This window comes from Mytilus edulis, chromosome 1, assembly GCF_963676685.1.
Source record: "Mytilus edulis chromosome 1, xbMytEdul2.2, whole genome shotgun sequence".
NCBI classification, from domain to species: Eukaryota; Metazoa; Mollusca; class Bivalvia; order Mytilida; family Mytilidae; genus Mytilus; species Mytilus edulis.
Window position 1 is genome coordinate 36,796,237 of NC_092344.1, and position 15,109 is coordinate 36,811,345.

Genomic DNA, 15,109 nt, shown 5'->3' on the forward strand with positions numbered 1-15,109 from the left:
AACAAATAATACTTTCATTATAATTTATAATTATATACCGTTAGATTTTTATAGCTCATAAACTCTTTTACTTAAAGTTTGGTTCTTAGAAATTTGTTTGAAATACAGTTCCTGTATCTAAGCACTAGTTCTTCTTAATACTTATAAAATAACTAATAAAAACATTCAAAAAGAGAAAAATATTCAACAAGTAACCGAACAACACATTAATTCATGAATGCGGGTAGCGCATGAGTTAATCATCAGTGTTTTTCAGTCACAAGTTCACTATTTTTTCGATATTTGAATTCTTTGGTTAGTTATTCTTTTTATTACATTGGCAAATGTTTTTTTTTATTGAAACTAAAGTAGAAAATGTAAGGAACTATATATTTTTCTACCTTTTCACAATTTGTTTTCATGATGTTATCAAAGTCTTGACAATGCCTATTGTTGTATGACGTTGGAGGAGTGAAATAACCACATTTATTTCACATGCGAAATTATCGGTTTTTATTTCATTGCAACCAATGTAATACATGTAAATGCATTTACCAGATGTTTTGTTAACATCTTACCTGTTTCTTAAAGTATCCTATAGCATACTCATCAGCAAATGTCAGGAAATGTATAATACTGTGTTTCAGGTGGTAGTCCTTTAAATGATTCATCATATGTGTTCCATATCCCTTAAATAAATAAACTTTACATCAAAATCTACAAAAACATTTCAATACTTTCAACTTGAAAATAATACAACTTAGGACTATATTGTAATAACCCAACACCTACCAGGATTGAACAGTCTTAATTTGAAATAGGGTCGAGTAAAGTCACAAAATTATTTGTCAAATATTGGTTTTAACTTTGGCTGATATATCATAAAATTCATTTAAACCTGTATACATTAATATAGACTGTTTTTTTTAGACAAAAATAAGATATTTAACTTTTCAGTAGATTATGATTATTCTTCTAATCAAGAAACATTCTAATTTTTTCTCTCTCCTCTCTCTCCCTCTTCTTTTTTTCTTTCTTTCTTTTCTTCTTTTTTCTTGATCAGATCAATTGCTTATTCTTTAGTTTTCTATGTTGTGTCATGTGTACAATTGTTTGTCTGTTTGTCTTTTTCATTTTTAGCCATGGCGTTGTCATTTATTTTCGATTTATGAGTTTGACTGTCTCTCTGGTATCTTTCGTCCCTCTTTTAAAACTGTGACAGGAAACAATTCAATGAGCGATCTCGCAATCTTCTGATTTTCTAAATAAGAGCTCTTCTAAATGCATGCATGGTATAAATCTTAACAATTGATTTAAGCAACAGATTTACTTAAATGTGATCTGCCACTTATACTTATCTTTCATATCGCATCATTATAAAGTCTTCAATAAAGGATTCACTTAAGCAAAACACACTAATTACTTTGCAAAAACAATGATCTCCTGCTTAATGTTTTCATCATTTTAGTATACCTTCACTTGTTCATTTGATGTGACTGCACAGAATACAATTTCTGTAAAACCTTGAGATGGAAACATCCTGAAACAAATCCCTCCAATAACCTTCATATCCTTGATCAAAGCCAAACATTTATGTTTCCTGAAAATAAAATTATCAGCTAATTGAAAGTAGGATTAGAAACTATCAAATCAAAATGTGTAAACTTAACTGTTTCAATTTCTTCTCTTTTTTAAATAGATCTTTTATACAAATTCTGAAATAAAGGTGTGGAATAAAAGAAAAAGCCATTCAAGTTTCCATAAAAGTTATGTATATGCAAGGGTTCTCCATACAAGCTTTTATAGTGCTGTGTTGAACTCTCCATATTCAAATAATTCCCATCTTGTGTCTATATTTTTAAGTCATCCCTAGACCAAAATTAAAAATAAAAGTAATAGTCTGTAAACATTCTATTTATGGATGGACAGACAGAATAAATTTTACCCTCCCTGGAAATCTTAAACAGCAACACTTACGGATCAAACACCAGTCTTGTAATATATTCTTTGGGCATTCTGGGTAATTGATGAGAGAAGACATTTTGTAACCCAATCAACCATATCAATGTCTGTCGGGTTGGTTTATGACTCAGACTGTTCCCTACAACATGGAATTCTATAACACCTTTAGATTCCTCTTGTCTAGCAGCCTCGTCTCTGGCAGCATGGGCAGGAAACATGGAGGACTAAAAATAGAACAGATTTTAGCATTTATTTTATAATTATAATGAAATGGTATGCCAACTTTGCCAAGCATTTAAAAAATATCATACAAAGGTAAAAATAAAGAATACATCATAATTGACTGTTGTTTGTTTTTTTGATTCACTAATGTCTAAATATTAACTTTATGACCTTGACCTTGTGCTGATATTAAAACCTAAACCACAACATTTCGTGTATGTGAGAAATCATACCAAGTATATAGTTGATATCCTTCATTTGGTTATACACACAAAACAACTGATGAATTTGAAACTAGTCTTAAACAAGTGAAACTGCGAGCTACTGCTCACTGATGATACCCCCGCCGCAAGTGGATAATATTAATAGTGTAAAAAGATGCAAGTGTTCGGTAAACAGGAAGTTGTCGAGTGATGAATCTGAAAACGCATCACACGGTATAGCTGACTTATATAAATCTTGAAACCAAATTTCAGAAATCCTTATATTGTAGTTCCTGAGAAAAATGTGACGAAAATTTTTAACTTGGTTATCATGTGTAAAATCATACAAGTGTTCGGTAAACAGGAAGTAGTCGAATGATGAATCTGAAAACGCATCACACGGTATAGCTGACTTATATAAATCCTGAAACCAAATTTCAGAAATCCTTGTATTGTAGTTCCTGAGAAAAATGTGACGAAAATTTTCAACTTGGCTATCATGTGTAAAATCATACAAGTGTTCCGTAAACAGGAAGTTGTCGAGTGATGAATCTGAAAACGCATCACACGGTATAGCTGACTTATATAAATCTTGAAACCAAATTTCAGAAATCCTTGTATTGTAGTTCCTGAGAAAAATGTGACGAAAATTTTCAACTTGGCTATCATGTGTAAAATCAGACAAGTGTTCGGTAAACAGGAAGTTGTCAAGTGATGAATCTGAAAACGCATCACACGGTGTGGCTGACATATATAAATGTTGATACCAAATTACAGAAAGGGTGGATGTGTAGTTCCTGAGAAAAATGTGACGAAAGTTTCATGGGACGGACTGACTGACTGACGGACGGACTGATGGACGGACGGACTGACAGACAGAGGTAAAACAGTATACCCCCCCTTTTTTAAAGCGGGGGTATAATTAGGACCAGAATAGTGTCTCATCCCATGTTCGTTCCTAAGGTGTTTTTTTTTTTTTTTATCTATGTCTGTCTTAAAGCGTAATAAACATGATGTATGTGTTGTTGAAAGATTTTTTACATTCCTGACTCTAAATATTGAATGAGCTTTTTACTTTGACCTTGAAGGTAGATTTTCTTATCTCATTCAATATTAACCTTTTCAATCAATCATTTAATTACAACTGGTTCAATATATATTTGGAATATGCAATTTTGGAGACAATGGTGTCATCCAAAGAAGTGAAATTTGAACCAAAAAATTTGTAAGGGTTCCACGGAACCCAGTGTCTCGCCTACTTTTGCTGTTAATCGCAGACTCAACAAAAATGAGGAAAAACATCAATAAAAATTTTCCTCTCGATGCTGTCTTTTGATTGAAAGAAGCTACCAAGTTTGGTAAAAAAATCCAGGATAGTTTATGAATCTAATAAATGTTTTATAAACTTTAACTGCAGACTGTATGTAATGTTAACTGGAAGAAAAACTAAGTCCATTTATAAGTAAAATACGGAAAAAGTGATTTTTTTTTTTTTACAAAATTTACTTCTGAATAATATCTTATGATCAGAAACAAGCTTTTGTCTAAGTTTGGTAGAAATCCAGGATAGTTTAAGAACATTATAAAAAATTTAAAAACTTAAACCACAGAGTGAATGTTTTGTTTCTGGCAAAAAAACTAAGTCCATTTATAAGTAAAATACGGAAAAGTGGAAATTTATTTTTACAAAATTTTCCTCTTGATACTATCTTATGATCATAAACAAGCTTATGTCCAAGTTTGGTACAAATCAAGGATAGTTTATGAAAGTTATTAAAATTTTAAAAACTTTAACCACAGAGGGAATGTAATGTTTCCTCGCAGAAAAACTAAGTCCATTTATAAGTATAATACGGAAAAGTGGAAATTTATTTTTACAAAATTTTCTTCTTGATACTATCTTATGATAATAAACAAGCTTCTGTCCAAGTTTGGTACAAATCAAGGATAGTTTATGAAAGTTATTAAAATTTTAAAAACTTTAACCACAGAGTGAATGTAATGTTTCCTCGCAGAAAAACTAAGTCCATTTATAAGTAAAATACGGAAAAAATGGAATTTTATTTTTACAAAATTTACTTCTGGATACTTTCTTATGATCATAAACAAGCTTCTGTCCAAGTTTGGTAGAAATTCAGTATAGTTTAAGAAAGTTATTAAAATTTCAAAAACTTTAACCACAGAGTGAATATTTGTGGACGCCGCCGACGACGCCGACGACGACGGAATGTAGGATCGCTTAGTCTCGCTTTTTCAACTAAAGTCGAAGGCTCGACAAAAATGGCATGGCGTCTATCCATGCTAAACATGCTTGGGGAAACACTATAGTAGTGATTTAATTTTACTGAAAAAGAAATAGATGCAAGACAATTATGAATGAGGAATAATACAATACCAGGTCAAAAACAATATTATGAAATTATCTTTTCGAGTCGTATTTAAAAACTTACATCTGGTCCTAACATTTTCTCTGGTTCTGTAATAGTAGCCACAATCTCAGCCACCACTTCAGGTAATACATCCCCATCTATCCTCCTTCTCTTTACATCCTCTATCGTAAAAGATTCTTCTAACTTTCTCTTTAGTTCACTGCCTGAAAGTATGAATATTTGTTTAATGATTATATCAAAATATAAAACAACAAAATGTCTTAACATTCATTTCTAAATCAAGGAGGAATGTACATGTACTAATTTAATAAAATAATTTTCTGACATACCGTGTATTCATAACTGTAAATTGAGAAATTATTGAGATGTTTTTATTATTGCGAAAAATAAAACAGGCTTATATCTTCCTATATCTATTATAATCGCAATAATTTAAACTCACATTTTCAAATTTTCAAATGAATTAAAAAGGATTTTTCTCAATATCGCTAACATTAAAATTGCATTATAGTCATAATGACAAAATAGCAATAATAAATGCATGCAATAATTTCTGATTTTACAATATATATTTAGGATTCCCATTACTGTGGATTTTTTTTGGTAATGGTAAACCATGAATTAAGATGTTTGACTAAGTAAACAATTTTTTATGCTTGTACGTAGAAGTTGACAGAAAAACAAAACCAAATGTCCACAATAAGATTTTTCCTTGATCAAAGAAAATTGGCATCCATGCAAATAAATGAATTCATAGTAATATCTGTTTTCATGCGATTCATTTTCCTTCATGCTTGATGAGTTTCAGTTTATTTATGTATCATTCATAGTTAATGATATACTACAAAATATTTCTTCATAAAGGACATAAAAAGTATGTCTTTATGACAAGCTTCTTCCTTTTTAAAATATAAGTCCCATTACTCTGAAGGTTTGTAAAAAAATATACATTACCACCTGTGTCCGATCTAGAGGACCTTCTTCCTGGTGTAGAGCTAGGGGAGGTGATGGCAGTAAATGTTTCTCCTATGGAAGCTGACTGGGTTGGCAGGGTACCAGATGTTGTGAAACGACTTAGTCCACTCATTCCTGTAGCTTGTGTAGGTGTGGTGGCTGAAAATGTAAATGTATTTATGGCTGTAAACTGTAAAACATAAAATGTAAATGTTTTTGTGGCTGTCAACAGAAAATGTAAATGTTTTTGTGGCTGTCAACATAAAATGTAAATGTTTTTGTGTGGCTGTCAACATAAAATGTAAATGTATGTATGCCTGTATTTATCTTGAAGTAATGATGATGAAAAAACTTCAAAAATACCTGAAAATTCATCTCTGTTAATGATGGAAATTTTTTGACTCAAAAAGAAATAAAGAAGTGAATATATTCTACTCCTTGAACTGTCTAGCCAAATAATGTTTAATAAATCATAAGCAGTTTACATTTATAACAATTTGATTTAATTAAGAATTTAATGCTTCTTCTTGTAACTTTATTGGGATGTAAAAGCATTGACCAAGGTACATTTTTTATGAAGCACAGAAGCACTTCATTCTAAAAATGTGCACACCCTATGAAGTTACAAAAAGAAGAATTCAATAATTACTTATAATTACATTTTTTAGCTAAGATCATGAAAACACGATTTTTATCAAGTTTTTATTTAATTTACCTGTGCACTTTATTGTGGAACCTCATGTTATCATGAATGATAATTTTTATTGTGTAATGAGGTTGATTAAGCAGGCCCATAGCCAGGAATTTCCAAGGGGGGGGGGGGGGGGGGGTTCGTTAGACTCACAAACTTGACTTTAACAGTCGCAATTCAAACAGAACATTGACTTTAACAGTGCTTATTTGTTTTCAAGGGGGGGTTCGTCCGAGTATGTGGCTACGGGTATGTTAAGGAATTTGCTGATGCATAAAAAACATTGCATCTTGAATTGACCTTGAAATTTTTACTTTCTCCTTCAAGTTTGGTATGCTTTAGAAATGTTCAGAGTAAAATGATATTTTGAAGCAATCAATAAAAGAGAAAAACAAGACGGCTGAATGGGACATTTTAGACTTTACTGCAGGAATTGGACAAAGTGACATCAATGTTGCTGAAATATCTAGTACTAAATTATAAAAGGGCTATTGCACTTATCTCCAGGAACATTGTCCCTTGTGGTATATCATATTGAACTCCCAAGATGAAGCCATATGATATACTGCACAGGGCAATATTCCTCAATATTAGTGTATCAACTCTAAAACATTATGTTATCATTTCTTACGTGTGGTAGGTGGAGAAGTTGCCATGTTTGCAGCATTCTGTGAAAATTCAACGTCCCATATTGGTGAGTTAGCACCATAAACTTCTTCCTCTAACATGGAAAGGAATCTACAAAAAAAGGAATATGCTATATGTAAAATTAATAAAAACAACTGAAATCCAGTAAGCATGACTTAAGCAATAAAATATCATTCTTTTTCTAAAAAAAATAAAACTTGACATTTACTTAATCACTATCATCACAGTTGAAATCTATAATTCATGTATCTTCATATAATTTTTTTAAGTTTGACAATCATAAAATAAAATAACTTGAATCGTAAAATAAATTAAAGAGCAGGTGAGAATAAAGATATGTTTTCAAACTAGCTTCTGTCCCTTGGCAGTTTTAATTTGATGGAAAAAGAGCTATAAGTATGGAACCCCTAATTTTTGGCTGAAACATTGAAACAAATTCAAGAAAATAATAAATATTTATTAAGGATCAATGCACATCTTCAAAACTGCTTCTATTCATTATTGTCATGGTAAAAGCAATCAAGGGCATTAATTCAGAAACACTACAGGTTCATAGGCTGAGAAATGTACCTTTACTGTGGTAGAATATCTTTATAATCCTGGTACCTTTGATAACTTTTACCAAGTCAAGTATGAGCAAGGTAAAGAAGTAAAATCAAGCTTTTAAATGGTACATTTTTTTGGGGGGGGGGGATTAACTGCTTTATATCTTAATAACACGACAAAATCATCTGATAACAGTAAACTTTCCCCTCAAATCAAACTGATTATATGTTTTATTTAACTTATTTTGAATGCTCTTACTTGGCCGAGTACCTGTATGTCCTACCACAGAATGGGTAACTTATTGAAAAATTATATAATTCACAGACAAAAGTAAGTAATATGAAAATATTCTTGTAAAAAAAAATATATTTAACAAACTAGACACTTTGAAATCCTTGAAAAATTGGTAAAAATCAAGATTTATCAACATCTTAGACAATTAGACAGATAGATAGACTGACAACTGTACATTATTATTTAAAAGTAAAAACCTTGGAAAGTGTGTTAAAACAAGTGTCCTCTTCTCTGGTGGCATTTTCTCTTTCTCAGCTCTAAACTTATCCAGGAGTTGCCTTCTCATAGTTTGAAATACAGATCTCAGCAATGTTCTACCAAATATCAAAGTTGTTTCATATCTTGGAAGACTGTCACAGAAAGCTGGTACATGGCAGTAACACAACCATCTAAAACAAAATAAAATTTTAATCTGTTATCAGAATTCTACATGGCAGTAACACAACCATCTAAAACAAAACAAAATTTTATTCTATTATCAGAATTACTACAGAAAGCTGGTACATGGCAGTAACAAAACCATCTAAAACATTTTTTTTTTATTCTATTATCAGAATTACTACAGAAAGCTGGAACATGGCAGTAACACAACCAATCCTCATCCGAAAAACAAAACAATTCTTGCTGTAAGTATTTTTTTTGAAAACACATCTGTATGTATATAACCAAGAAATTTTATGTCTTTTGAGTCTAATTGTATCCTTTATACCTTTCAGTTCTAAATAATCCTTTTTAAATAAACAGCATTGAATAGAATTCGCCGCAAATCAAATGATTTCTGTCTTCAATGGTAATGTAATTGAGCTATTCTTTTTTTCTACAACTGATTTATTTTGCAGATCCAAATCACGTGTAAATATGAGCATTTGAAATTAGCACCTTAACAGATAAATATATTAGAAATCAAATAACTATTTTTATGTAGTTCTATTCTCTGTTATTACTTGACATTTAGAAATCAATAACTTTAACACCTGGGAAAAATAACAGTACATGTATCTATTCAAAGCATTTATATGAAAGACACGATATTAGTATATGATCTAAAATGTCAACCTCAAATTCACTGAGTTTCTATAGCTGTTTATATTCATCATCATATCCAGAAGATAAAAGCATAGTACTACATGATTGTCCTACATAATCAATTACTAATCGTCTTGTTCCATTATTACCATGCATATAAAGCCTATTCTGAACTGACCAAATTTGTCCCTTTTTACATTTGACAGGTAGTGAACAAGAACAAAACCTCTCAGTTTGATAGTTGTGGAGATACAAATAAAACAAAAGCTTCTTTGAATACCCGTTTAATAATTGAAAAAAAATTGGCTGTTTGCAAGTTTGACAGACAGAAACTTTAGCGATAGCGTTAACGTTATATATAACATTTAAGAGAGACTAAAGTGTTTATCTATACCATCAAATTTCAGACACTTGATCTGAAATTTTAATAAATAAAAACTTCTGAAATACATCTCCTTATAACATTTATTTACATCATATCATCTTTTACCTTTAGATAAATAAAACAGGACCTGTTAGAAATATGATAGCATACCTGGTATAATTAACTTTGTATGTAGCCATATCTTCAGATCCAGCATGCTGTTGTCGACTTGTAGGTGTTTCTAATTTCCAGTGGTTTAAACAATGTAGAAACATCTTAGCTAAGTCATACATTGTTTGCCATTCTCTCTGTGCAAGATGTCCAAACTTATACAATACAAAATTTGTCACACCCTAAATGAAGATAAAATTTCAGATTGATAACATGTTGTGAATGGATTACTGGGAATATTAAAATGAAGGGATGTGATATGACTGCAAATAAGAAAACTTTCAACTAATGACTAATAGACAGTAGTACACAAGCAAATAGAGACGGAAATATTGGTTGGACAGGACAAACAGACGGACGGACGGACAGATAGACAAACAAGGCACATGCAATACAGCACCCAAATAATAGTAAGGTTGCATTTTAAATGAAATATATGTTAGTTACTTTTAAAAATTATGAACAAGAATGTGTCCTCAGTACACGAATGCCCCACTCGCACTATCATTTTCTATGTTCAGTGGACCGTGAAATTGGGGTAAAATCTCTAATTTGGCATTAAAATGAGAAAGATCATATCATAGGGAACATGTGTACCAAGTTTGAAGTCGATTGAACTTCAACTTCATCAAAAACTACCTTGACCAAAAACTTTAACCTGAAGCGGGACAGACGGACGAACGGACGAACGAACGAACGAACGGACGGACGGACGCACAGACCAGAAAACATAATGCCCCTCTACTATCGTAGGTGGGGCATAAAAATGATTGAAGTTGTATCATCAATACACATGAAGAATTAAGCCTACAACGTTTTAAGTAAAATCAACTGTGTATACAGAGTAGTTCACCATATAAAATGAAATTTCCTATTTCATACTAAATACCAGGTGCTCCGCAGGGTGCAGCTTTATACGACCGCAGAGGTCGAACCCTGAACAGTTGGGGCAAGTATGGACAAAACATTCAAGCGTGATACAGCTCTGAATTTGGATTGTGATCAAATTTTTGACATTACATGTTTTTTTTTTACACAAAACAAATGTCAAGATTTTACAAATCAATTAAAGATTTCTTCTTCAAACTTTTTAAATCTAAAATTAAATAGTTAACACAGCATAGGTTTCTGACACAGAATGAATGTGGTCTAATACTTAAAAGGTTTTTTTTGCCTTTGAGCAATTCACTATGCTGTTGAATATTAATCCTCTCAAAAAAATGTTTGAAGAAATTTTCTTTTTATTTATGAAATCTGAAATGAGAAAAATTTTAGATAAAGTTAATTTTTGTTAAAATCAAACTTAGTTTAATTTTGGACCCTTTGGACCTTAATGTAGACCAATTTGAAAACTGGACCAAAAATTAAGAATCTACATACACAGTTAGATTTGGAATATCAAAGAACCCATTTATTAAATTTTTGATGAAATCAAACAAAGTTTAATTTTGGACCCCCATTTGGACCAACTTGAAAACTAGGCCAATAATTAAAAATCTAAGTACATTTTTAAATTCAGCATATCAAAGAACCCCAAGGATTCAATTTTTGTTAAAATCAAACTGAGTTTAATTTTGGACCCTTTGGACCTTAATGTAGACCAATTTGAAAACGGGACCAAAAATTAAGAATCTACATACATAGTTAGATTCGGCATATCAAAGAACCCCAATTATTCAATTTTTGATGAAATCACACAAAGTTCAATTTTGGATCCTTTGGGCCCTTTATTCCTAAACTGTTAGGACCAAAACTCCCAAAATCAAACCCAACCTTCCTTTTATGGTCATAAACCTTGTGTTTAAATTTCATAGATTTCTATTTACTTATACCAAAGTTATGGTGCAAAAACCAAAAATAATGCTTATTTGGGCCCCTTTTTGGCCCCTAATTCATAAACTGTTGTGACCTCAACTCCAAAAATCAATCCCAACCTTCCTTTTGTGGTCATAAACCTTGTGTTAAAATTTCATTGATTTCTATTTACTTATACTTAAGTTATTGTGCGAAAACCAAGAATAATGCTTATTTGGGCCCTTTTTTGGCCCTTAATTCCTAAACTGTTGGAACCAAAACTCCCAAAATCAATCCCAACCTTCCTTTTGTGGTCATAAACCTTGTGTCAAAATTTCATAGATTTCTATTCACTTAAACTAAAGTTATAGTGCGAAAACCAAGAAAATGCTTATTTGGGCCCTTTTTGGCCCCTAATTCCTAAAATGTTGGGACCAAAACTCCCAAAATCAATCCCAACCTTCCTTTTGTAGTCATAAACCTTGTCTTAAAATTTCATTGATTTCTATTCACTTTTACTAAAGTTAGAGTGCGAAAACTAAAAGTATTCGGACGACGACGACGCCAACGTGATAGCAATATCCGACCAAAAAATTAAAATTTTTGTGGTCGTATAATGAGTGCCTTGCTAGCTATACAAAGACACAATAATATCATAACACTGGTTTAAGCTTATATAGAAAGACCTAAATCTACATATTATAAATGTAATATATCTTTAGATATAAAATTGATGTAATAGGATGGTAATTAAAAATAACAAAAATATTGAAAGAAATCTAGAGGTGAACCTATCATCTTTCATTATACAATGTCAACAACAATCCAAACAATAAGTCAAGCTGTAAAAAGTCCTTAGTCCTTAGTCTAAACTAGCTGTGTAGGTAAATTTTAGAGAAACTACAACAGATCTGTCTTTAAACATGTTTTCATTTATTGATTTCAGGTTCAGACTTCAGTATTTTATTTGATGTTTTATCTTTAGGCATATATATATCTGCAGTCGTAATGATTGCAATTTCAAATAGCAGTTATCTAGCAATCATAATGAGGCATTTATGTTTGAAAGTATTTAAAGGTAATTTGCATATCTAATCAAACCCGGAAATGTTAATCATCTAAATATAAATAAATAACCCCTCCCAAAACAAATCAGGCCCCTCTCTCCCTTGGCCAAATATATTTTAATCTAACATGTCTAAAGTTATATATGGTCCATTTTAAAATATCAAACTTTCAAATGGAAATTGGGGCATTCATATGAAAGACAAAAAATATCAATTTAAATTTAACAGTGATTAACTGCACTCATTCTAGATTAAACAACTATCCGCCAAGACCAAAGGACCAAAATGTGAACAATTTTGACTTGGTTCCATGATTTGATAATTCATGTATGTTTTTGCAGTATCTGCCTGCATATTATTGTTAAATCAAAATTAGCATTTGTTGTCTTTCATATGAATGCTCTAATGCACCCTTGTAAATTTTACAATTGAATCTTCAATGTAAAAAGAATATGCCTATACTGTTATTATCAAAGAGACAAGCCCAATATTTCTGCATGTTCAACCATCATGTACCAAGCATTGTCATAATTTCAATCTCTTGTAGATGGTATATTCTACAAAATGAACAATGCAGTCTTCAAGCTGAATCAAAGGCCCAGCAGCCCAGGCTTGTAAAATTGCTCTTGGGCCTGTATAAATCATATCTTCAGGCCAACAGAATCTAACTTATTTTTTCCAAAAATTGACTTCCGGGCCTGTAGATCTAAAGCATAGCCAGTTAAAAAATAAATTTGAAGTAAATCTTACCTTAGCAATGCTTGGCTTTTCAAAAGGTGGGTTTCCTAATGGTCCTTCTATAGTAGGGTTACTCATGTTCAATATACATTTCCTTAATAACTGTAAAAACAAATGTATGCATAATGTCAATATAAATATGATATTCTCATTACCTTCTATTCATACAAAAATCAATGACAATAGAATTACATTTTGTACATGTCTTTTTGCTTTTCATACATATTTAAATTGTTTACTTTTGGTATTGAACCTTGTGGTTCAATTTCAGAGCAATCAAAATACTTATACACAAGTTATTGTCCTGAAATTAGAAAACGCTTGTTTTGGACCTGTAATTCCTAAACAGTTAGGAGTGTCACCCATAGAAACAATTCCAACCTTCCTTTAGTGGTATTGAACATAGAGATCCATACACTTAAACTTAAGTTATTGTCCAGAAACCTTGTGTCTTCAGAAGATGATGTGATAGCAATATAAGCCCCCCCCCCTTTTTTTAGGTCATATAAAAAACAATTTACCCCTCAGACTCAAGGCATGCAACAGACAATGGTGTTGACTACCAGTATCATATTGGAGGAGGAACGCTCATAATTAGGATGTTTTTCATTAAAGAAACAGTACACTACATGATAAGACTTTGAAAGTATTACATTTGAGTACAATTTATGTTAGGAGTAAGTAGACACATAGTATCATTGCACTATCTAAATTCGTTTTAATGATACATGTAATATAGACTGTATTTTCAACAATCTCTGAGATCATATACAAATATAAGATGAGTGATACCATATGACATGAATCGTTTTAAATGGTGTAGCAAAATATGATTATAAAATCACTGTTAAGTACCAATGTATACGAATCACAATAAAACATGAAATGAAAGCATACCTTAAATAAATAGAAGTAGACTTGTTTAGTTTCTGAGTCCTCCTCTTTATGTACACAGATAAACAGATTCTCCACGTCCACGACTATCCTCAGTAGTCTATTCAGTTCCTCCTCAGCTGTGTTCTCCAAATGTGACACATGGTTACCTAATCAACAAATAATTAGGGAATGTTTACTGAATATTCTGTAGGAACAATTGTCAAACATCGCATTGGTTTTCATCTGCAATATATTTACTTAAAAATGCTTCTTATAATTATTGAATTTGATCTCACTTCAAAATAAGACATATCTTATTAAACTCATTAATTAAAATATAATATTAATCACCTTTTTGCTAAATTAAATGAAAATTTTGATGTGTTAAGATTGAAACTTAATACATTTTTATTATTAAAACGTAACAATTATTGTTTTGATCATTTTTAAGGCCAAACTGAACATTTTCATGAATTTTGCAAATGTACTAAATTAGATGAGCAAGTTCCTTTATATATATATATATAGTCAGTTTAGGAAGAAGACTGAAAATTTATTTCAATAAAATGTTTTTTGCAGCCATTAATAAATCTTGAGAAACAGTTCAGGAAATTTCATTCCCATAAACATGATGATAAAAATCATCTTGAAACCTAAAAATTGTTTTCCCAGTAAATGTTCAATTAAATTGAAATCAGATACTCCGATCATGACAACCAACTATCATAAAACATTGGACAAAACTATTTAATCTATAAATGGATTTTTCATGAAACTTTTATTGTTATTTATTACGACTGAAACAAAATGTTACACAGCTAAATGTGTTTTTTTATTTTTCATTTATAATAAATTGTCTCTGGACATGCTGAAGTAGGTGGGAAAGTTGAAGTTTCACAAACTCTTTAGGATAAACTGCAGACATTATATTTCCAAGCATGCACACTGTAAAGCACTATATAAAGCAAAAGTCATCACAAATTTACAGAAAGCTACATGTATATATATGTTTCATAGACAGGTGGTCTGAGCTCTTTTTGTTTCTTAAAAAATGTCTATTTGAGTTGATTAGGGAATCAGACAGAGAAATTGTTGAAGGGGTTGTAGTCATAAAACTTTGCTCAGTGCTTGGAGCACAAAAATCATGCTCGAAACATGAAATCCAGCATTTTGATTGGTTGATT

The 15,109-nt window shown here is 31.1% G+C and overlaps 1 protein-coding gene across 2 annotated transcripts in view; it reads right to left on the reverse strand.

Annotated features, from left to right (window-relative positions):
* LOC139512079 (histone acetyltransferase KAT2A-like) overlaps positions 1–15,109 on the reverse strand; it is a 32,018-nt gene that overhangs the window by 6,767 nt on the left and 10,142 nt on the right. Inside the window, exons 3-12 of one of the 2 annotated variants that reach the window (XM_071299458.1) lie at positions 13,947–14,092; positions 13,062–13,151; positions 9,451–9,632; positions 8,087–8,278; positions 7,033–7,139; positions 5,711–5,869; positions 4,817–4,959; positions 1,957–2,165; positions 1,453–1,579; positions 558–668 (exon numbers count right to left, since the gene is read on the reverse strand). In XM_071299458.1, the coding sequence (XP_071155559.1) occupies positions 558–668; positions 1,453–1,579; positions 1,957–2,165; positions 4,817–4,959; positions 5,711–5,869; positions 7,033–7,139; positions 8,087–8,278; positions 9,451–9,632; positions 13,062–13,151; positions 13,947–14,092 (1,466 nt within the window). The remainder of the gene's footprint in view (positions 1–557; positions 669–1,452; positions 1,580–1,956; positions 2,166–4,816; positions 4,960–5,710; positions 5,870–7,032; positions 7,140–8,086; positions 8,279–9,450; positions 9,633–13,061; positions 13,152–13,946; positions 14,093–15,109) is intronic. The other variant, XM_071299467.1, reaches the window with a different exon arrangement.